The following is a 20,310-nucleotide window of genomic DNA, read 5'->3' as shown; positions in this document are numbered from 1 at the left end:
GCATCAGTTTGCACATTGGGACTGGACCAAGACGTACATCGGAATGCCCGTAGGGGGTATCACGTGATGTTCTTTAAGTAACTGACACATATTTGTTATGTACAATATGTACAAGCCCCTATGCGAAGGGGAAGCCTATATTCAGTCACCTATATGGACAGTTTACATTTGACATTTATAGAACGATTGACTTACACTCTCCCTGTAGATATAACGGGCCTTTTTTAAAAGCCCACTTTAAAAAGATCAAAAGATCCGCAAGCCCTTTAAGTTCTAACCTATTTGATTTCTCAGTTACTTGTTACCCGAGTCTTCTAGTCGTTACTGAGTAAAACCAAATAAGTTAATTTAACTCAAAACTTTTGGTGAAACTGATTACATAAAATATTTTAAGTAACCAAACCTCAAAGATGAAAGTCAATTAAACACACTTTATTTATTAGCTTTAGATAAATATTTTTAAGTACCAATGACAAATGTTTTCATGTTATATCCACATTCTTGGTTTGGTACTCTCTACTTAATATTTTGAGTTTCAAGTACAAATCTAAATCAAGTAAATATAAGGAATTAATATTTAGTTTTAAAATGTTAACCATTTTAAGTTAATGATACTCAAAACTTTAAAATACACCCAAACTCCTGTAGTAGCCAAATTTACTGTGTTTTGAATTGGATATAAAAATAAAAAATGTGTTAGAAATAAGCAACTGCACTTGTAAAAACATGACAAACAAGACCGACAACATAAATTTAACTTACAAATTTATTGAGTAACATTAACTTGTGAAGACACAATGTCTTAACATTTGCCTTTTTTCAGAGAACCAAAAATACTTGTGTGTAGCAAGGGGATAGAGCTGAGATCCTCTTTCGGTATGACAAATGCAGTACAGTAATAAATGACAAATTAAATTTCCTTGCATGTATGTTCAGAAAAAAAACAAAAACAAATCTCGGGCAATCCCAAAGACAAATTCACCAAATATTATTGGGAATAATTTCAGAAATGTCAAGTTTAGGCACAAGGTTACAATATTAGAAATAAAGACTTTCACAACATGTGAAACCTGAATACAACAGTATTTAGATGCCATTAACAGTTGAGTATGGCATTTTTGTTAAAAATAAAAAAAATGCATTGCCAGGTGGGGAAACTGAATGAAAGTAAATTACAATGCAGCTAATACACAGGAATATTATTGGGAACCTTTTTAATATGCCAATACTGTTATTACAAAATCAGCAAAGGGTTATTACTAAACCAATATACACATCTGTACAGTGCAATCATGCTGTCAACAACAGACCAATAAAACCTTAAATAGATAAATCCTTCTTTAGAAACATAAAACAAAGTCTTGTAAAACTCCTTATCACCTTCCCCTTTTATTTTGGATGTTCGGCTTTTAGATAATAGAGTATGAAATGAGAGTATGCAAATGCCAACATTTTCTTGCTTGTATTCTTTTTTTTTTTTTTTAAACTTATCCAGACTTGGAAAAATGATAAACTAGTTACTTGCTTTAACAGGCACTTGAGGGCTGTGTAGGAACCCTGGACATTATTCTGCTGCCAAAAGATCATTTTTGAGACTCAGCACCTTGGGCTTCAACTTCCCATCCTCCAGACCCATCAACACTTTCTGAATAAAGTCAAATGTGTTGGCCAAACATTTTGGGTAGCTTAGATGCAGGGCATAAGTCAGTCCAAATATTACTAGAAATGCATCAGCCAGGGTGGGGAAATCAATGATCATGTTACCCTCAACCAAAACTGCAATCTTCTCAGGGCAGAAGAATGTTGCATCGCTGGAATTGGCTCTGATCAGGAGGAGTCCAAGTGGCACTTCACTAATATCTGGTTCATCAGATTGCATCATCTACAGAAAAAAAAAAAAAAAAAAAAAAAAATTACTACATGTTAGTACATTCCTATTTCTCTTAGGCTACGTTCACACTGCAGGTCTCAATGCTCAATTCCGATGTTTTGATCAAATCAGATTTTTTTGGTCTGCTTGTTCACACTACAAATAAAATGCGACAGAAAAAGCGCTCTAGTGTGAACGCTCAAAGCGGCCGCATGCAGAAAAGAAGACGTCACACACAACGCGCTCTGTTTAGACCCAGAGCAACAGTATTGTTTGACTGATGGCCCTTAATATAAAGACTTCGGACTTCACGTTTCCCAATTTTTGCTTTAAGTTATTTTGTCATTTACATAATAATGTAGATAACCTAATAATGATCCTTATTGCTGTTTTAGAGGAGCGGTGCTTCAAAGGATAGCTGCAGGTTTCTGTCAGAATCTGCAGATTATACAGTACAAATAAAATGTTCACGTTTCTCCAACGTTGTCTTCCCAACAGTTTCACTGACATCTACACGGGATGGCCAGAAAGCGTTCACGATGTCTTTTCGGGCGCTTCTCCGTAGCTGATAATTGGCGTCTGTCTTGTGTCAGTGACGTAAAAGACTGATTTAATGTGGCTTGACCGTTCAAACAGCAGTCGCTTTCTAAAACATCAGATATGTATCGGATTCAGTACCACATACGAAAGTGACCCAGATCGGATTTGAAAATATTGGATTTGTGCCGTTCACACTGTCATACCATGATCGGATAGATGGGTCGCATAGGGTCCCAAAAAAAAAAAAAAAAAAAAAATCAGATTTGATGCGCTTTCGCCTGCAGTGTGAACGTAGCCTTAGTCTCATCTACACAAGTCACTATACAAATACTGGATTATCCCCATCTTAGAAATCAAGTGTTTGAACAACAAAAAAGCCAAAACACACCAAAAACTTGAGAAAAAATAAAAATGACAACTAGTACTCATAAAGCAAAGTCATACCTCTTCATGGCAATAACTACAGAAAGTCAATGGGAGTTCTATTATTTAAAAAAATAAATAAATGTACAGTGATGTATGGTTGGGCTAGGAACATTATAGAAGGGTAGGGTCTATACACATTAAGAATATGTGGTGTTTCCCCCATTATGTGACATGGACACTGTTGTAGACAGACCCAAAGGATGGAGATACTTCTCACACTGTCAAAGTTTCATAATGGTTTGTGAAATCTAAACAAGTTTGATACTTGGATACTGTTCACAAACTTACATCCCACGTTTTGATGAAGGTAGAGGTGTCTTCGTGCAAATAGGCAGGGAGGGCATGAAGCACAACAGCACGTCGGGCATGAATATCAACTTGTTCCTACATCACAAGAAGATTTTTTTTAAATTATTGGCTTACCTAGTCAAGAACGGCAGTTAAAAATGGATCAAATTAAACAAATCTAAAAACTCTAAAAAAAAAAAAAAAAAAAAAAGAAAAAACACACAAGACAAAACCCCACCTACCTGGAGATCATAGGTTCGGAAGAGCTGAGACAGAACATCAGACACTTTCCCTGTGCGAGCAGCTTTCTTTCGGAATAAGCTCTGGAGCCGGGGAGCATGTTGGTCCAACACAGCATAAAAGTGGTTCTTCAGGGTGAGGTTTGTAATTCTGTGGAATTCTGCATAGATCTGAACACACAAAATAAATTTACAAGTTACGATTAGTCTACAAATCTTTGCAAAATACATCAAAATCCTTACACTACCATGGCCTAATTTGTATTAATTCAGACAGGCCACATAACAGAAATCAATATAATATACATCTTGTTATATGCATCATCTAAGGAAACCTTACCTGAGATTCCAATTTCAGAGCAGGCCAGCGATCCAGGATGGCACCTACGGGTAGGTCATCACTGATGATCTCTTTGCGTTGCAAGGCAAATGTGGTATGCATCAGCTTTGTAATCAGGACGTGATTCTTTTCACTTTTCTTGACTTCATCCACAATCTGTAGTCTTAGCTGCTCAAGGCTAACAGCATCTTCACCCCTTGGGAAATTCGGCAGAAAGTTTACTTCTGCCTTTTTAGGTCTCTTAATGTCAGTGTGTGGTGACTGCTTGTCTGGGTCATTTCGACTTCTCCTTCCAGAATTCACAGCTACCTCTTGAAATCCAGCCCGACTCAATTTAGCACGATAGTTCCCCATCTTAAACTTTAGGCTATTTTTCCACCCATACCAGCCTGTCTGTGATCCAGGCTCCTTCAGACAAGGATGCTTAGTGACAAGAGCTTCAGCTACAACTGATATGTCCCGATCACTAGGATATGCTTTGAAACTATGCATTTTAGCTGCAAGAGTTTCAAGAATGTCATGCTTTTGTCCCCTAGACAACTTGAGAGCCTTTCCTGTTCTCTCATAAGCAACATCACCCTCACCAAGTATGAGTTCTACCTCATAGGAAAATGTAGGAATTGGGAAATCCTGAGGCCATCTTTCAACCCTGTCTGGAGTCATGGCATGGGGTAGTATTATTGTGTCATCTGATGCTACTGAACTATCATCACTCTCTGGTCTAACAACTTTTACAACAGCTTTCTGTGGAAGCTCCTCAATATCTAGAAGTGAACAAAGCTGCCTGTCAAAGTCTGGGTCTTCGTATAATAAGCTAAAGTCATAGTCAAGTTTGAACTTTTCTTTTATAATGTCTTTTAGCTGATCCACAGATTCTGGACGTGAGAATAAAGTCAGTTTTCTCACAATTTCTTTTGAGACATGAACATGAAGTAGTAGGGCTTGAGCAGACATTTCCTAGAAAGGAAAAGAGTAGTAGTTGTTCTTTTTTTCACCCTGATCTATTTGGCTACATGTGGCTTATTCCAAAAGCAATATTAATCTTGCAAGTGTCTGATCAGAATGAATCTTTTTTGCGTCAACAACAGATGTCCATCAACAGTATATGCTGTCAGACTTACTGTATCATTTAGCTCCGGCAGCTGATACAGCGAAAAACTGTCTGTTAATGTCAGCTCAAACGACCTCAAATGCTCAATGTACCAGCATTCGTAATTCCTGCAAAACAAGGAAATGGAATTGTTTACAAGCAGAAGATATTCAATCCTGCTGAATGTTGGAAGTCCTCCAGTCTGGCCTGCAGAGACAAACATTCCATTTGCATACTCCGTTCCATTTAGGGACACTTTATGAGTGGTGTATGTGTTTTGGCTGTCTGTCTTAGTCTTGATAAAATCTTGTGCTACTTCAGGCAAAGTTGCAACTTGGACACAGGTGACACTTGAAGCTTGCGCTTGCGGTTTGAAAAACAAGGGTCCATTGAGGTGATATGCCATCATATGCTGATGCCTGGTTGCAAGTGTTTTCAAAACATTCTTGAAGTTCTTTGTATCCTGAATAACTCCTTTGAAAAAGCGATGTTTTCCCTCAAATCTCATGGTCCACAGGTTAATCAAAGGACCGAAGCGCTTTGTTAGCTCAGGATAATGCTCAATGTAGTGATGCTTGGGTTTGAGCTTAAAATCAGGAAACACTGTTTTAAGGCCTTGTCTGTGCTCCTTTATTTTGGTTTGCAGGTACTGAATAGATTCTTCTGTGAAAGATGGAGACAATACAAGCTGTACAACTTCTTTGAGATCCATCATTGTAGCCCATACTTCATCTTGCTCAGGGACTTTACTTCCCACCATAAGTGGTATTAATCTCAACAAGGTGGAGTTTTCATGCCCGTTTCCCCCAATGCTTAGCTTGGATGCAAAATTCTTGGGAATCGGTTGGGGTTTATCAAGTCTGTCTGAATGCTGGTATGGAAATGTGCGGATTTTTGTATTTAGATATTCCAAAGAAAAATATTTTCGCCGAATGAGTTCTCCAATGCACAGCGCCAACTCCACAGGCACAATCCCTTCAAAAAGATCATGCAGTATGTCTGGTGGGAAACCAGTGATGGGATGAAAGTGCTGCAGTGCTTTTCTGAGGGGACAATCATCTTTTACACCGACATGGTTTAAATCATCTTCTTGTACAGTTTTTTCCACAAGAAGATCGTGACACTCCGTTGTTCTCATGGTGAATTCACCTTCAGAAACTTCAGTGGTCTGCATCTGATTTGCAGTGCAACAGCAGAATCTGCAAAAATGATGTGCTCTGAAAGACTGGACAAAGCCCGCAAGACCATGAGCAGCTAAATTATCAGCTGCCACAAAGAGCACAGAACCCTTGATGCATTCACCAAGGGTTTCTATGAAGAGGCCCTCCTGCTCCAGAGTTTGCAAATCTTTCAACAAAGGGGAAAGAACATTTTCATAACCATGCTTCTGCAGGTCAGAAACTTTGCACAGCAAAGCTAGTTGTATAACATGTAGGCTTGACCTGTACTGACTTGGTAGATTGGCAAGTAACCAATACACTGCAGTAAGTTTGTGGATCTTTCTAGCTGTGCCTAAAGGATTGGCTAGCTCAATGTCATCCACATACAAAATCAGTGACAACCTCAGCTCTCCGGCTGCTGACAGAAACTGGTTCTCTTTGAAATATGTCCCATCTGTATAGGACATGTACACCCCAGGTGGTGATTGTTTAGTTTCTTTGATTTTATCAAGAATATCAGTATTTTTGAACATACTCTGGAGCATCTGCAATACTGGGACATATACTACTGTGGGACCACTAGAACCTAGAGAGTATTGGACAGGCATTACTAGAGGGTAATGGCTCCTCACAAAGGTTTTCCTCCGCTTAGCAGTGGATAACTCTGCACCTGCTGTAGCTGCATTAACAAAAACATTTGTGTTCATAACAGCTTCCACCAACTCATTCAGTACGACTTCACTCACTGGCTGACTATGCTGGTGCAGAATGTTGGTAATAGAGTCTCTCACAAGAGGTTTGGACAGTGAGAATATCTGCAACAAGTCGTCAATGATGTTCTGTATTGCTCTCTCTGACACATGAAGAACACTGTACATTTTTAAGAAGAGGGAAGACAAGTTGTTTTTTAACTGATTTTGCAGTTCCTCAGTGTCATGTGTGGACTCAGAAGGATTAGAGGAAGGACTTCCAAGTTCATAGTCATAGTTTGAGGGACCAGCATCCTCATATTCAACATTACTCTGTAAAGGATGGTTAGTAGTTTCTTTAAGGATAATTTCACACTTAAAGGCTGAAATATCACCATCAGGATGACACCTACTTCTATGGGTATTGAAGGAAGAATACACATTAGTACGGTAGTGACAATTTTTGAAAGGGCAATCTAATGTCTCATGCTGTTTTAGATGTGTCCTTAAGTGACTAAGGACATTTTTATCATTGAATGGTTGGCTACAACCACAAAGAGGGCAAAGAAATACTGCACTTTGATCTCTACTTTGCAAAACTTTCTGAGAATGTATCTGTGTTAAATGAATTTTCAAAGCATTCAGTGACTGAAATGTACAGATACAGCAATCATATGGACATGGCAAAGGACTGACTGAGGAAACATTCCTATGATGTAACCGATAGTGCTCAAGCACCTCTGTTTTCCAAAGATAAGATTACAAAGTTTGCACTTGAACGCCATTGTATGATTTTTTTTTTTTACTTTTTTTAAAGTAACTGTGGAAGTGCTATCAGTGTTTTTTCTTATTTTTAGCAATCAACATACCAAAATAGTATCTTTCTACACCAGCAAGGAGTTTCAGCCTTAACCTGAAAAGAGAGAGAAAGAAATAGGTATAATATGTTATTGTCCAGCGCTTTGTCACTTTTTTTTTTTTTTACATAATCAGTTATCAAACACTGTATACATACAGGTGGTCTAACAACAACCACTTTTTAAACATTTGCTAATGCCATCACATAGATATACAAACTAGACAAAGAGTTACAAACATCATATTAAAACTGGAACAACAAGAAAAATGTAATGCAGGGATCGCTGGTGTGTAGCGGACACAAAAGCAGACGAAGGTGAGACAGAACCGAATCTTCAAAAAAAAAAACCAAACAAAAAAAAAACAAAAAAACAAGCTGTTTATTTCAGGGTGATGTCCAAAAACATAAAAGCCAGGCAAGGCGAAACAAGGGTGAAACTAAACTAAAACCTTAACTGCGGGAAACCTAAACTAACATTGAAAACAATAACGAGAGACAAGAGCATGAAACTTAACAGGGACATGCAAACATAAAAGTCTAAACACGAGCATGAACATGAACCTGAGCAGTAGCAGAAATTCTGTGACTTTGACATGAAGATAAATAGACACTGAACAGATGAAGACAGAGGACTTAAATACATAGAAAGGATAAGAGGGAAATGGAAACACCGGGGAAACACAGCTGACACAAATGAACCTGAATGCCACAGGGTAAGTACAACAAAACAAACTGAACATGGAACACCAGACTCTTCACAGTAAAACAGAAACAAGAAAGGGACGCAGTCAAGACAACACGAGCTTGACAAATATAACATGGAACACGCAGAAATACATGGGGAGACTCAAGGAAACAGATTAGGGAAATGCGGGCATGAACATAAAAGTAAAACACAGAAGACAAGACGGACCGTACAGAGAACAGACAAGACACATAACCAAGGTGACAGATGAAACATAACTAGGCCAGAACTCAACTAACCCTTAACTAATAATAACACAGGAATTTCACCTTATTTCAATATAACATCAAAAATAAACTCAAAAAGTCCTTCTAATTGGGGTTGAGAATAAAATTAGAGAAAAAAAACTGTTTGGTAAATGTATTATTGATGGGTTCACCCTCAAGTTAACCTGAAATAGACCAGGCACAACAACTTGATAGTTCAGAAGATTCAACATTCCTACTTGTATACAGAACTATTTGCAACCCAAACCAAGTTCTACCGCCTAATTATATGATGATTGATCACTCCTTATATCATCCTGTGCCTACAATATTGATGCCCTAGTTTTAATATATACAATTCCAGAGAACTAAACATAGCTTTCAAGTTCCACCAGTTGGCAAATGAGTTAGCTAAGCAGCGCAGCAGTGCAACAAAGACTCAACAATTTATCCACAAGGCAGTTTATAAACTACAAATCTGTTTAGCACTCTAGAAACGCCTGCTAAAGACTTATTTTACAGTAGTAAGAGATTAGAAATGTATGAGCAGGGCTTAACTTTAGTGCTCGCCTCTGCTGGGACTAATAATGTGTTATACTAAATGTTAGCTTATTAGCACAATTCATGCAAAACACAATTTGGAGCCAATGCCACCAAGACCATACACTGTAACCCTATTTGTACATTAGGTGGCATAGATTTAAAAAAAAAAAAGCAAAGCAATTCTTAAATGCCTGCTACAATTCAACATTTATGACGATAAAAATTCGTATTACAAAGGAGAAATAAGGTTTCAGAAAAAATAAAACTTACCACAAAAGCGCCCACAAAGACAAAATTGCTGCAAAGGCGGTAAATGCAGCTAGCCAAGTGCAGAGCGTTAGCTGTTCCAGTTCAAAGGTCTGTAACATACCACAGCACGTCCTCCTTTATCCAGCGTCAAAGGCAATGCAGCAAAAAACCTTCCCAAGTGATTTTATTTCTGTTCGGAAATTAACGTTCCACAGCTTTCTTTCGGAGTAATGAGCGGGCATTCGGACGAAGCGGCGATTCCAAGATGGTTCCCAGCTCCTCATGAAGAACAGGTGGCGCATGTACGTACGTACGTAGGCACGTACGTGACGTCAGTGTCGACTCAAATTATTCGAGGGCAATTTCTGAAACTAATCAACATATTCAAGTACTGATAACTTGAAAAAACAAACTTGTTCAAACTACTCAAAGAAATAAAGGTGTATGAACTTATAACGGGGTTTTAAGTAGTTGCAACTCATTTCATTTATCAAACTATTACTATTCGGTCTTACAGTGTACACAAAAATAAAAATAAAAATTCCCTCTTCGCTCCTAGATTCCGATTCATCTCTATGATATACTTTATTCCCATTTCAGACGGAACGCTTTAAGTGCTGTCACTCAGTGCGGAATAATTTGCAGAAACTTTCTTCTTTCTTTTGACTGATATACTAACAACATGCTGAGGAATCCAATATCTTCATTAATGCACTTACCACAAAAAGACCCTTGAAAAAAAGCTGGCAGTGGCCAAAGGATTGCGCCTGCTGTCTGCCTTTGTAGTCTCCATATTAGATGGGTGCTCTGAGGCTGCTGTCTGTACCCATCTGTACACCGTGTTCACTCAGGGACGACTTCAATCACTAAATGTATAGTTGGCTTGCATCATGTAAAGCCAAGACTGCTGAAGCTGTTCTGTGTTTCACTAAACTGTCTCCACCTGTTCCCAGGTGTAAATGCACAACAAGAGGCGGAGTGTTTAACTATAAAGTAGAAATGAGCCTAGTGAGCTTTCTGAACCTCCAATGGAAAAAAAAATCTATGGAAATAACCGCGTACATGTTTGAAATAAAATAACTGTCATTTAATGTCACGGACAAGTGTTTAACTCGGCATTTTCAGTGACAATTTCACGTTACAAAACAAATCTGAACGAGTTGCACTTTAACGCACCATTTAAGCAACGCCTATAGTCAGATACAGTTATGAAAGTGCAATATCGAGGGCCCCGGTTTTCACGTGTTTCCCCCTACTGATCCCCACGTGCAGTAGCTGGTGTGTGAGGACAGCGCGAGCAACTGGAGTCTGGGCCGTCTTCAAAGTTCAAAAGACAACTTCGTCCAAATGACATCAAACTTCACTGTTTTCACTCCATCTGTCCATTTTATGCCAAAATGTCCATGCAAATAGTGCAGAGAGTCTCACCGGGATGCATAGTGGCATTATACAATAGGACGTCACATCAGGGCTGCTGAGTTTAGCAGACTACAGAGATTCTGTCCCTATACCAAAGCACTATGTTACTTAAGTTTTGCATCTTGATGAGACACCAGCAATGCACAGAGACAGCTGCTCTAACCAAGTAAAGACCCATCTCTCACTTAGACAGCTAAACTGAAGCCATAACCTCTGTTGTGATGACACAGCACTGTCAGATCTCATTTAGTAAAAATGAGAGTCAGGATTTAGTTTCTCTTTAAATCAGAGCCAAGAATTAAATACCTTATAACAATATCCAATTTTAGCTCAAAGACACGGAGACAACTTTGCCAAAAGTGTTACAAATGTATGTGATATGATCCACAAACCTGAACTAAGTGTACACCGTGATTTGTGTGTAACTTTTGAGGGTTAACAAATGAGCGCTCCAGTCCACACACAGACATGCACCTGAACACATTGCGATCATTTGCGCACAACTTTTTAAGTTCATCATTTTCTCTTTGACAAAGGTTCTTGTGAGCGCACGTAACGTCCCTGCTGGTCGCTTACAAAACCTTAAACGTATGCACAAGAATCGTTGATACCTACAGATTGCGTCACATGCCCGGGAGAGGTTCTGAGACGACTGTCAGGCGGCTGCTTCTCACAAATCCAAAAATCTAAGCTACGTTCAAGGCCCAGTGGAAAACGGAGACATCTGGATTTCTATTGTATTTTTTTCTAATAAACAGATGGGTTCATCTCTCCACTAGAAAACACAGATATTATTTTATTCTTTAAATTAAGCTGCCGCTACATGCTGGATGTTCATCTGCTGGGAAAAGTCAGTCAATGCTCAGTTCGTTTCTGCTCTGCCCGGTTAGATAAACCCTGGAGACGAAACAGCGGAAGCCAGATGTTCCTTTTTTTACTGTGACTTGAATGCAGCTTAGTTTTGTGGTTTTGTGTGAGGCTGGCTGGGTCAAAGTTGTGCCAAAACCCCACGTCGGCATGCGACGTGATTTGTGCGTGCCAGGCCATTCGTGCGCATTTATGGTTTGTAAGAGAGCGAGGGGGCGGTTACACGTCGGTTTAGACATGCGTGTGCACAGGAAGCTTCTTCACAGAGAAAATGATCCGATATGTGAAGCCGAACTTAAGGCGTTGTGCAGAAACGAGCAGTATTTCTTCAGGTTTGGATGCACAGATTTGATAAATGGTTCTACGTGTGGTCAAGATACATGCAACTGTGAGCCCTCAAAGGTTACACACAAATCACTGTGCACATTTAAAAAGCTTGTTTTGGGCTTGTAGGCATTCAAAACACTTTCTCTCTATGCAAAGATCATCAGGTTTACACTGCAGTGTCAGATAATGTTCTTTAAACTGATTCATATCATATCTAACAGCTGCAGAGGTACAGAAGACGAAATATACATTTGTATTTTTTAAAAGCTTCCTTTGTCTGCTGTTGTTTTTAATGGCCTGGTCCTTCTTGGTTTCCAAAGGGATGCTTTGCCTTCTTTACTTTTGTCTCTAAAAGATGCCCCAAAGGTGTTTCACTTGTTTCAAGTCAGGCAACACACCTCTCCAGGTGATAGTTTTTCTTTTGCCTGTATTAGAAACACTCGTGAGTTTTGCCAACATGTTTTGCTTTGTCATCATCTCTTTTCTGGAGGATTCTGGCGACTCGGTCATCTCGTTAGCTTCTGGTATACGTTGAGGCATTCATGGTGCCACCTACCAAAGACACCTCCTTCATGCAGCCTCATAAGATAAACTCCTACCCCCACATCTAATATTCTCCAAATATTCATCAAGTGTCTTTTCATGTTTTATTTATTTTGTTTTTTGGATTCCCATCGCACACAACATGAGTGATCGTGTCACCAACTCTCACAGAAATTTGCAAATCCACTTTTGGCCCTTGTGCTAACTAAGAAACAGTCTTTAGTGTCATTCCTGCACATCTTAGATAGTTCAGCTCAGTTCTTTTCCATGTGGACACACCGTGGACACAACCCATTAACAAATACTGACAACGCTTTGGTGTCCGAGCATTTCACAGGCCAGAAGAAAGTCCCCTGCGTTGCAGTATGCATGCGTTTGTTGCATTGTTTCAGCTGTGGAGCAGTTTTTTAACTTTGAAATACCGCAGTTACTGAAGACACATCTCTGTTGTATTCTGTACTCACTCATGCAAAGCCATCAGCAGAGGGCGCTCAGAGCCCATTTATGAAACATACTTCACTTGCTGTCATTCTATCAACAAATTACTCAGCAATCATTCATATTTTCATTTTCAGAAGTCATGTTACTCTCTCAGAAGAATTAAGAAGCTGATGGGAGGATCCATGGGAGGAAGTGGGTGAATACAGCATGTATTCACTTGTCGATCCATCCCTCAGATGCAGTATAAATGTAAAGGAGCTGCAGGTTCATTGTGGTTATTTGGGATAATTTTATATTTGAATCCAATAAGGTTTTTAATTTGAACAAATATGATGCTAACACTTTCATTCCAGCAGTAAATTAAGTCTGGAAAAGTCAGACTTGCATTGTTACTCCAACCTAAATGGTTAAAAAAAAAAAGAAGAGAAATCTATTAACTAGTTTCTCGTTTGAAGCGTTTACCTGAAGCTCTCTGAGCTCTCCACATCACAGACTGCTTCTATTGGCTGTCCATGTGCACATCAGCAGTCACTGCTGCATCCTGAGCCCCAGCTGTTGCTGTGTCACATCTTTTTTACACCAGGGGCCGAGGCTTTGGTTGACCTAGTTGCTGAAAAGCCCATAAGGCATGGTCAAAAGCAAACTACAGATTACACACAGAGAGAATGAAGTGTTTTGTAGCATGAATTGATATTTATTGGTTTGGAGAGGAGTCTGTTTCTTTCTTTCTTTCATGTGGTTTTAATAAGTTGTACGACCAACAATGCTGACTTTGTGATTTCAACCACGGGACATACTGTGTCAGTCAACTTCAGTATTAAAAGTACACAGAAGCATCACATCAAGTCCACCTTAACCTTTACAACACCAATGTGGACTAAGTGGCACAAATCAGATACTGAATATTTGAAAGTCTTAAAATCCTTTTCCTGTATCCCATGTCACATTTAGGTGAGCTCTTCGTTGGACCTACTTTTCTTGTACAACAGCATCATGAATTCATCTGAATCGGTTTCCATTCAGTAAGAGAACGTTTGTATTTTCCAGATTCCAACAGATAGCAGACAGTGAAGGCAGCCATGCTCACTGTCCACTTGAGTCTTTGACTACATCCTCATTCTGTGGTAGACTGAGCAGTTCCTGGATCCTCTGCATGTCCTTATTGGTTTCCTCCACCTGAGAGCTCACATTCAAGTTGGAAATCAGCTCATCCGTCAACTGCAAACGGGCTGTCCTTTTATTGAAAACACCAGCTCTGATTAACCAAGAAGCATCAGGATAAAATGACACTTTGTATTTATTTGTGATAGATCTTACCATTCTGCAAGCTTGTGCTCATACAGTTCCCTGCGCTCTCTCCTGCGCCTCTCTCGGATCGTCTCTCCAGTCAGGGACTGCAAGGCAATGACCAGAGCACCAACCGGAATCCTGTGTAGAAGTCAGTGTGTATAACTAACTGTGATGCACACCTTTACACTTTTACACAGATCAGTTCATCAGATAGTCTATGTTGTATAACATAAAACATATCAGATGCCAGTTCAATGGAAGCATCGACCCTGTAATAACTTCCTTAAACAGTTTCTACAGCTGCTGCGGCCCAGCTTCTCCAAACCCTCCGCACTTTCCACTCACACCTCTACGACATGAATAAGGAAACCATAATGGTTAAAGATCTGGAGCGTGATGTGCTTTGCAATTAGCTGCCTGCTTTCATGCCGCCCCTTCTGCCCCAGCTACACCTGGCGTAGCCGTGGCTGGAGCCATTTGCCCACATCAAATGCTCCAGGTGGCTGGCCACTGAAGCAGACAGTGAGAGGAAGAGGAGGAGGGAGCAGTGCTAGTGGAGGGCCAACTGGAAGTATGGCTAAGCCATTATGGAGTTGACCACAGGGATGATCCAAACTAGACCCTCCTCTGTTACACCATCAAAGGCAACACACTCAATTTGCAGTTATACAATCTGCATTTAGCTGTGTGCGCTCAGCTGAAAGGACGAGCGAGGCTAAAGTGGGCCAGGCTGTGAAGATGAGACAGAGGATGAAGCACCTCCAAGTCTACATCAGACCACGGTAGAAGGACACAAGAGGCTGGAATAACACCGATGGTATAAAAGGAGAAGGGCAGCTGCTGCCTTGGCCCGTCTCCTTGGTTCAGTACCCAAAACACTGTCCTCTGTGGTACACGAGTCCCTCTGGCACCACGAGCAGATTTGGAAGGGAGTGGGGAGGAGGAGGGGGGAGGTTCAGCTGGGTGACAGAGGGTTGCTGGGAGGGGCGCAGCTGGCTGCCAGAGTGCTCACTGACTTCGAGCACACAGGCATGAATGTAAATACACACACACATACACGAGAAGGCATGCATGCATGTCAAAAAGTAAATACACAGCATCTGATAATAGAAGTCAGCTCAGTACTGAGGACTGAGCATGTTCTATTACATCAGATGGAAAAAAAGTTTAACATGCACTGTTGGGACTGGAAGTCAAAGAATTCTTGTAGAAGCAGAAGCCAGCCTTACCCCAGCACTGCTCCGATCACCGAGCCCGCTACCAGCCCTCTCAGGCCCAGGTTCAGTCTGAAAAGGCCTACAGTCACAGCTGCTCACATACAGAGTTTCATCATTTCAATGTGCAGGAATTTGTACTGGACATGTTGAAAGAACACTTTTATTGTCAAGCAATAATTAAACATAGATTCTGGGTGTAACTGAACAGACGTGTCACATTTTAATATCATCACATACGGTCCTATTTTAGTGGGCATTTATTATAGAAATAACTGAAAACAATCACAGTTGGAACTACAACCTGCAGGCGCCCTGATCAGATCACGTGACTCACCTCCAGCTGCAACATACTGGCTGACTGCGTCTTTGTCTTGGTACACGGAGAGTCCCGTGCTCACAGAACTACACAGGGAGAGGAAACACACACGATGTTGAGTCAGTGAGGCCAAAACAAACTGACCGAGGTATGCTAGCAATGTTAAAGCACTCGCATCCAATAAACATCTGCACATTGTTTATGTGACATTCAGCATTCTGTGCATTCTCCTGTTATTAATACTCCAGATCCACAAGCTGATTTGACCCCTTGTAAAAGTAACACTACACACACTTTCCTCACATGCTCCACCTGTTTTTTGTTTTTGTTTACCTGAACAAGGTAACTATCACAGCCACTCTCCAGCTCCATCTCCATCCATATCTTATAAACCCCCGGATAGCTGCATTGTGTGCTGAGCGCTGACAGACAGAACAGGCACAGACAGACTTTTACTTTTATTTGCAGCATTATTCTCAATGCTCCACTTCAGACCCCATAAATAATAATTCAATTAAATAAGAAACTATGACATCACAATATTAAAGCTGAACACAGACATCATTCATGGAACATTTGCACCCAAAACCACAGCAGATATGGTTTTAAAGGCACAGATTTCACTTACCACTGCGTCCACACGATTAGTGTATAATTCTGCCTGGCTGACTTGGATATATCTCTCCCTGGCGTGGCGAGCTGCTGGCAAGCCCCCATAGACAAAGCCTGCAAGTGCACCGAGAGCACTGCTGTTTACAACATTGGTGATCTCCTCTGGGTATTTCTGAGTCACACTAAACAGGGACGAGAATTTTCCTTGTAAGTTTAAAGCCAGTAATGAGTGAACTTGTTACATTAGAAGCCATTAGAGCAAAAAGCCATTGAAAACTAAAGGATGCTGCAAGTTTAGTTAAATAATCTTAACTCATCAACTACATGATTCACGATGAATTCGACACCACAGTGTCTACATATACACAAAGACCTTTTCAAAAACACCAAGACACAAACAAGTGAAACAATGTAACAATAAAACTAACTCTCTGTCAAAGAGATCTTTGATGCGCTCCCATCCCGTGCTCGGGAATTCTGGCTTCCCGATGTTTTTCGGGAGGCTGCTGGACGAAGGGATAGCTACAGGAGCAGTACTGGTGAAGGAAGAGGATGATGAGGAGGAGGAAGAGGGCATCTGTGCAGGCTGGGCAGCAGCCACATCAGCTGCGTGAACCCTGGGGAGCAGAAAGCAGAAGAAAGGAGGCCTGGCACGCTGGATGAAGCCCTGCAGTTGGCCGGTGCTCAGCGTGCCCTGAGGGGCTGAATCTGCCAGTCGTCTCTGCAGGGCAACGCTTGTCCTGCGTGGCTCTGGATGCATCACGCTTCAGCTGCTGATGTGCTGCAACAGGGAGAAACACATGGTCACGGGCTGAGACGCCACACTCGCCGCCTCAGCTCAAGCTCCATCCTCAAAACCAAGAGCCTCGAGGCGAATGAAGGCCTGGCAGTGCTGCACAGGCTGTTTGACTAAGCAGCTGTTGAATTCTACAGTCCTATCAACAGAAACTGGGAAAATAGGACTTTTTTCCTCCCCCAACTGTAAAATACACTATTGATCTCTCAGAGCACAAAACCTCAGATCTGCTAATCAGGATGTGTCAACTGCTCCGGGGTCAAAGGTAAAAATAAAAGGTCACAGTGACCTTATTCTGCCTGAGATTTTTTTAACCAGAGCACAAACAGTAAATATATAAGGAAATATTCACATTTATTGAACCATCCACAGTAGAAGAAATAAGATTATGAGTCTGAGTCTGTTTGCACCAAGGCGCGAAACAATCAAGCTGTATTTGAGAGGAAACAATACTATTTTACAATTTTGTTTATCTAAACAATTTGAATGAACCTAACCCTGTATTTTCACTCCTGCTGTAAGACTATGGAGTGGCCACTCAATGACACAAACTCTGATGGCAGCAACTCAGTGCATTCAGGCATGTGGATCCTGACCTGCTGAAGTTCGAACTCAGCATCATAATGGGGAGGAAAGGGTGGTGTGAGTGTTTTAGAAACTGCTGATCTACTGGGATTAGAAAGGTAGATTCCTCTGTTGTGTCAATATGGACCAAAGTTGTTTCCAGCACCTTTGTGAGTCAATGTCACAAAGAATTGAGGTAGTTTTAAAGGCAAAGTGGGTCCAACACAGTTCTAGCTGTTGTATCCCCTCAGTAGGGAGAAAAATGGCTTTGGTGATTGATTTGATTGTGTTGTTTTAACCCAACAAGGCAGAATATTTTTAATAGCATTTAGGCTGTGTTCATCTGAAATGGGTGTTTGTTTATGCAGAACCTTATACTGAGGACTATTTGGATTATTTCTGGCGAGATTTTATTAATAACAATTAATATTTTTTTTTAAAGCCAGTGTGCTGGTGGATAAGTGATGCCACATAACGCTGTCTCTTCATACAGTGCTCCTGTCAGGTCAAACTGTGCATGTGCTGTTGCTCAGGCTAACACAGCAGCAGCACGTTATTTATGACAAACAGCACAGTTTTACGTAACAGCTCCCAAAACGCGACACCGGTTTTCATTGCGGTCGGTTTTATGCTCCTCGTTTGTTCAAACACTGGTGTGCAACAACCCCTCGTATGGTTAGCATGCTGTTAGCCTCTGACACATCACAGCAGGTGCAAAACAACTTACTTGAATCCCTCTGAAATGAACCGCTTGTTTTTACAAAGACGTGCCGTTCCGATTAATGTACGAAAATACAGATATTTGTTTTTCATAATGCCCTTCAGAAGAGCGCTTTACTATAGTTCCCACATAGTCCACCGGCGTCCAAACCTTTCACCCCGGCCAAGACTTACAGCTGAAAGACTTGAAAATAGCGCCGCCTATCGCTGGAGGACTAACACAGTCGCTGTTACCGTTGCTGACACAACCGGGTGGTTTAAGTTTATGATGGGTTATTATTATATAGCAGAGGTGGGACCAAGTCATTGTTTTGCAAGTCTCAAGTAAGTCTCAAGTCTTTATCCTCAAGTCTCAAGTCAAGTCTCAAGTAATGTCAGGCAAGTCAGAGTCGAGTCTCAAGTCACTGGTGTAAAATTCGAGTCAAGTCACAAGTCTGAAACTTTGAATTTCAAGTCCTTTCGAGTCTTTAAAAAAAAAACGAAAAAATAATGTTGCAGTTATATGCTAAATGTAAATATTAGACCATGTAATTTTAAAATCTGTGTTTTTCTCAACACATGACAAAATAGTGAACTTAGAAAATATACACAAATTGTGAAATTGCACCTCTTTAAAATGCAGCTCAATTAAACCTAGCTCCAAGAATAATTTTCACCGACAGTTCTGAGATAAGCTGCATGTTATTCTTGGATGCGGTTGTAGGACCGGCTTTAAAATCGCATGACAAAAATATCATACACATTAAAAAAAAACTGTATCACCAACGTAGCCTGGACAACATTTGCTAGTTAGATGAAGTCAGCTATCTCATTGTAGCATATTTATATGCATATTTATAATTATACGGTTCTTGGAGTGAGTGCATACACTCATGAAGTTTAGTAACTTCCGGTCACTGCAACAAGCCCAGGTACAGTTTACCGACGGATGGGTGCAGGACCTTGAAATGCACCGTGTAGAAAGAAAGACCATCGTACGTATCATAAGTTTACCACTCTCACAAATTGTCGTCATAAATACACATTCCTTAACCGTTTATTAATAGGACCTTTGAGCTCAAGGGTAATTAATTAGTAGTGGAAATAATTTCTGGTACCCATCACAGAAATGTAGCAGTGACAACAATATTGTATGCTGTAATCGTACTGGGCAATTAGTGATACAAAAACCCTGTTTTATCCTGTGAATAAAAGTATATGTTTTTGTCAGTGTACCATAATAACAGAAGCGAAACGCAATATTGTGTCAGGACAATTCACTATTTATGCACAATAAATAAAGGAGCATAGCGCGACAATTTCTGTTCAGCGCCAGACTTGCTTGTAACCTATATCACCAATTATGTTATGAAAATGACGTATTAACTACTAAAAAACACTGACCTTCGTGTAAATGCTTGGAGCAGACTAACCTGTGAGCTGGAGTGTTCTGGGACGTTATATTTGATCTTTGAATGGCTGCAATCCAGGCCGTCTTTGTTACTTCGGAAACATGGCTCGAACAATTTCTCTTCAACGACGTAATCCGATAACAACCGATCTCTTTACCCGTCGGCTTCCCGTGGCTGTCATGCGACCGGCTATTGCAGTTAATAATACAACAGCTTCTTGCCATTTTTGTGTTTCTTTTTATCGCTGTGTGACTGATTTCAATTGAAAGCCTGCGTGCGCTAGTACCGCTTGCCACGAGTTCCCAGAATCCTTTGCGGTTCTACCCGTGAATGACGTCACATTTTCAATCTCTATATAATATGCATGTTAAATTTTATATTTGGGGTAAAATATCAAGTCTTTTCAAGTAAACCGGTTCAAGTCCAATTCAAGTCCCAAGTCATTGGTGTAAAAGTCCAAGTCAAGTCACAAGTCTTAGAACATTTTTTCAAGTCAAGTCTAAAGTCATAAAATTAATGACTCGAGTCTGACTCGAGTCCAAGTCATGTGACTCGAGTCCACA

General features: G+C 40.5%; 3 protein-coding genes across 8 annotated transcripts in view; all 3 read right to left on the bottom strand.

The window, feature by feature from the left end:
- Positions 1 to 10,076, bottom strand: part of LOC308393916 (ATP-binding cassette sub-family C member 4-like) — a 75,274-nt gene extending 65,198 nt beyond the window's left edge. Inside the window, exon 1 of the mRNA XM_080877970.1 lies at positions 9,964 to 10,076. Coding sequence (XP_080734096.1) covers positions 9,964 to 10,037 — 74 coding nt within the window. The 5' untranslated portion in view covers positions 10,038 to 10,076. The remainder of the gene's footprint in view (positions 1 to 9,963) is intronic.
- On the bottom strand, positions 345 to 9,761 carry LOC308394258 (uncharacterized protein). 5 transcript variants are annotated; one of them, XM_080878509.1, is made up of 7 exons: positions 9,266 to 9,761; positions 7,512 to 7,555; positions 4,825 to 4,921; positions 3,704 to 4,660; positions 3,367 to 3,534; positions 3,125 to 3,220; positions 345 to 1,882 (listed from the first exon to the last, which is right to left on the bottom strand). In XM_080878509.1, the coding sequence occupies exons 4-7, from the start codon at positions 4,655 to 4,657 to the stop codon at positions 1,565 to 1,567; spliced, it is 1,536 nt and encodes a 511-aa protein (XP_080734635.1). In that variant the 5' UTR covers positions 4,658 to 4,660; positions 4,825 to 4,921; positions 7,512 to 7,555; positions 9,266 to 9,761; the 3' UTR covers positions 345 to 1,564. The 5 variants fall into 5 exon arrangements, with proteins under 5 accessions (XP_080734635.1, XP_080734633.1, XP_080734636.1 ...); XM_080878507.1 differs by having other exon boundaries at positions 4,825 to 7,555; XM_080878510.1 differs by lacking the exon at positions 9,266 to 9,761 and having other exon boundaries at positions 7,512 to 7,678.
- A 3,436-nt stretch (positions 10,077 to 13,512) lies between the features above and the next one.
- Positions 13,513 to 18,523, bottom strand: timmdc1 (translocase of inner mitochondrial membrane domain containing 1). 2 transcript variants are annotated; one of them, XM_080877221.1, is made up of 8 exons: positions 18,364 to 18,523; positions 16,705 to 17,057; positions 16,293 to 16,458; positions 15,998 to 16,086; positions 15,683 to 15,750; positions 15,361 to 15,439; positions 14,159 to 14,269; positions 13,513 to 14,075 (listed from the first exon to the last, which is right to left on the bottom strand). In XM_080877221.1, exons 2-8 carry the CDS (start codon positions 17,034 to 17,036, stop codon positions 13,925 to 13,927), a joined length of 996 nt encoding a protein of 331 aa, XP_080733347.1. In that variant the 5' UTR covers positions 17,037 to 17,057; positions 18,364 to 18,523; the 3' UTR covers positions 13,513 to 13,924. The 2 variants fall into 2 exon arrangements, with proteins under 2 accessions (XP_080733347.1, XP_080733348.1); XM_080877222.1 differs by having other exon boundaries at positions 13,513 to 14,070.
- Positions 18,524 to 20,310: the final 1,787 nt, after the last annotated feature.

The sequence above is a fragment of the Rhamphochromis sp. 'chilingali' genome (assembly GCF_963969265.1).
Source record: "Rhamphochromis sp. 'chilingali' genome assembly, chromosome: 3".
Classification (NCBI taxonomy): Eukaryota; Metazoa; Chordata; class Actinopteri; order Cichliformes; family Cichlidae; genus Rhamphochromis; species Rhamphochromis sp. 'chilingali'.
Note: the sequence above shows the minus strand (reverse complement) of the source record. Positions and strands in the feature narration are given on the sequence as shown.

What these genes read in the sequence shown, in the direction of transcription:
- LOC308394258 (XM_080878506.1), bottom strand. Translation starts at nt 6,831, where the DNA reads ATGTACAGTGTTCTTCATGTGTCAGAGAGAGCAATACAGAACATCATT. An exon ending in TGCCGGAGCTAAATGATACA is followed by an intron (nt 4,661 to 4,824) that starts GTAAGTCTGACA and finishes TTTCCTTTCTAG; the next exon opens with GAAATGTCTGCTCAAGCCCT. An exon ending in TCCGAACCTATGATCTCCAG is followed by an intron (nt 3,221 to 3,366) that starts GTAGGTGGGGTT and finishes CTTGTGATGTAG; the next exon opens with GAACAAGTTGATATTCATGC.
- timmdc1 (XM_080877221.1), bottom strand. Translation starts at nt 17,036, where the DNA reads ATGCATCCAGAGCCACGCAGGACAAGCGTTGCCCTGCAGAGACGACTG. An exon ending in GTGATCGGAGCAGTGCTGGG is followed by an intron (nt 14,270 to 15,360) that starts GTAAGGCTGGCT and finishes ACTTCTACACAG; the next exon opens with GATTCCGGTTGGTGCTCTGG. An exon ending in GAGCACAAGCTTGCAGAATG is followed by an intron (nt 14,076 to 14,158) that starts GTAAGATCTATC and finishes TTTCAATAAAAG; the next exon opens with GACAGCCCGTTTGCAGTTGA.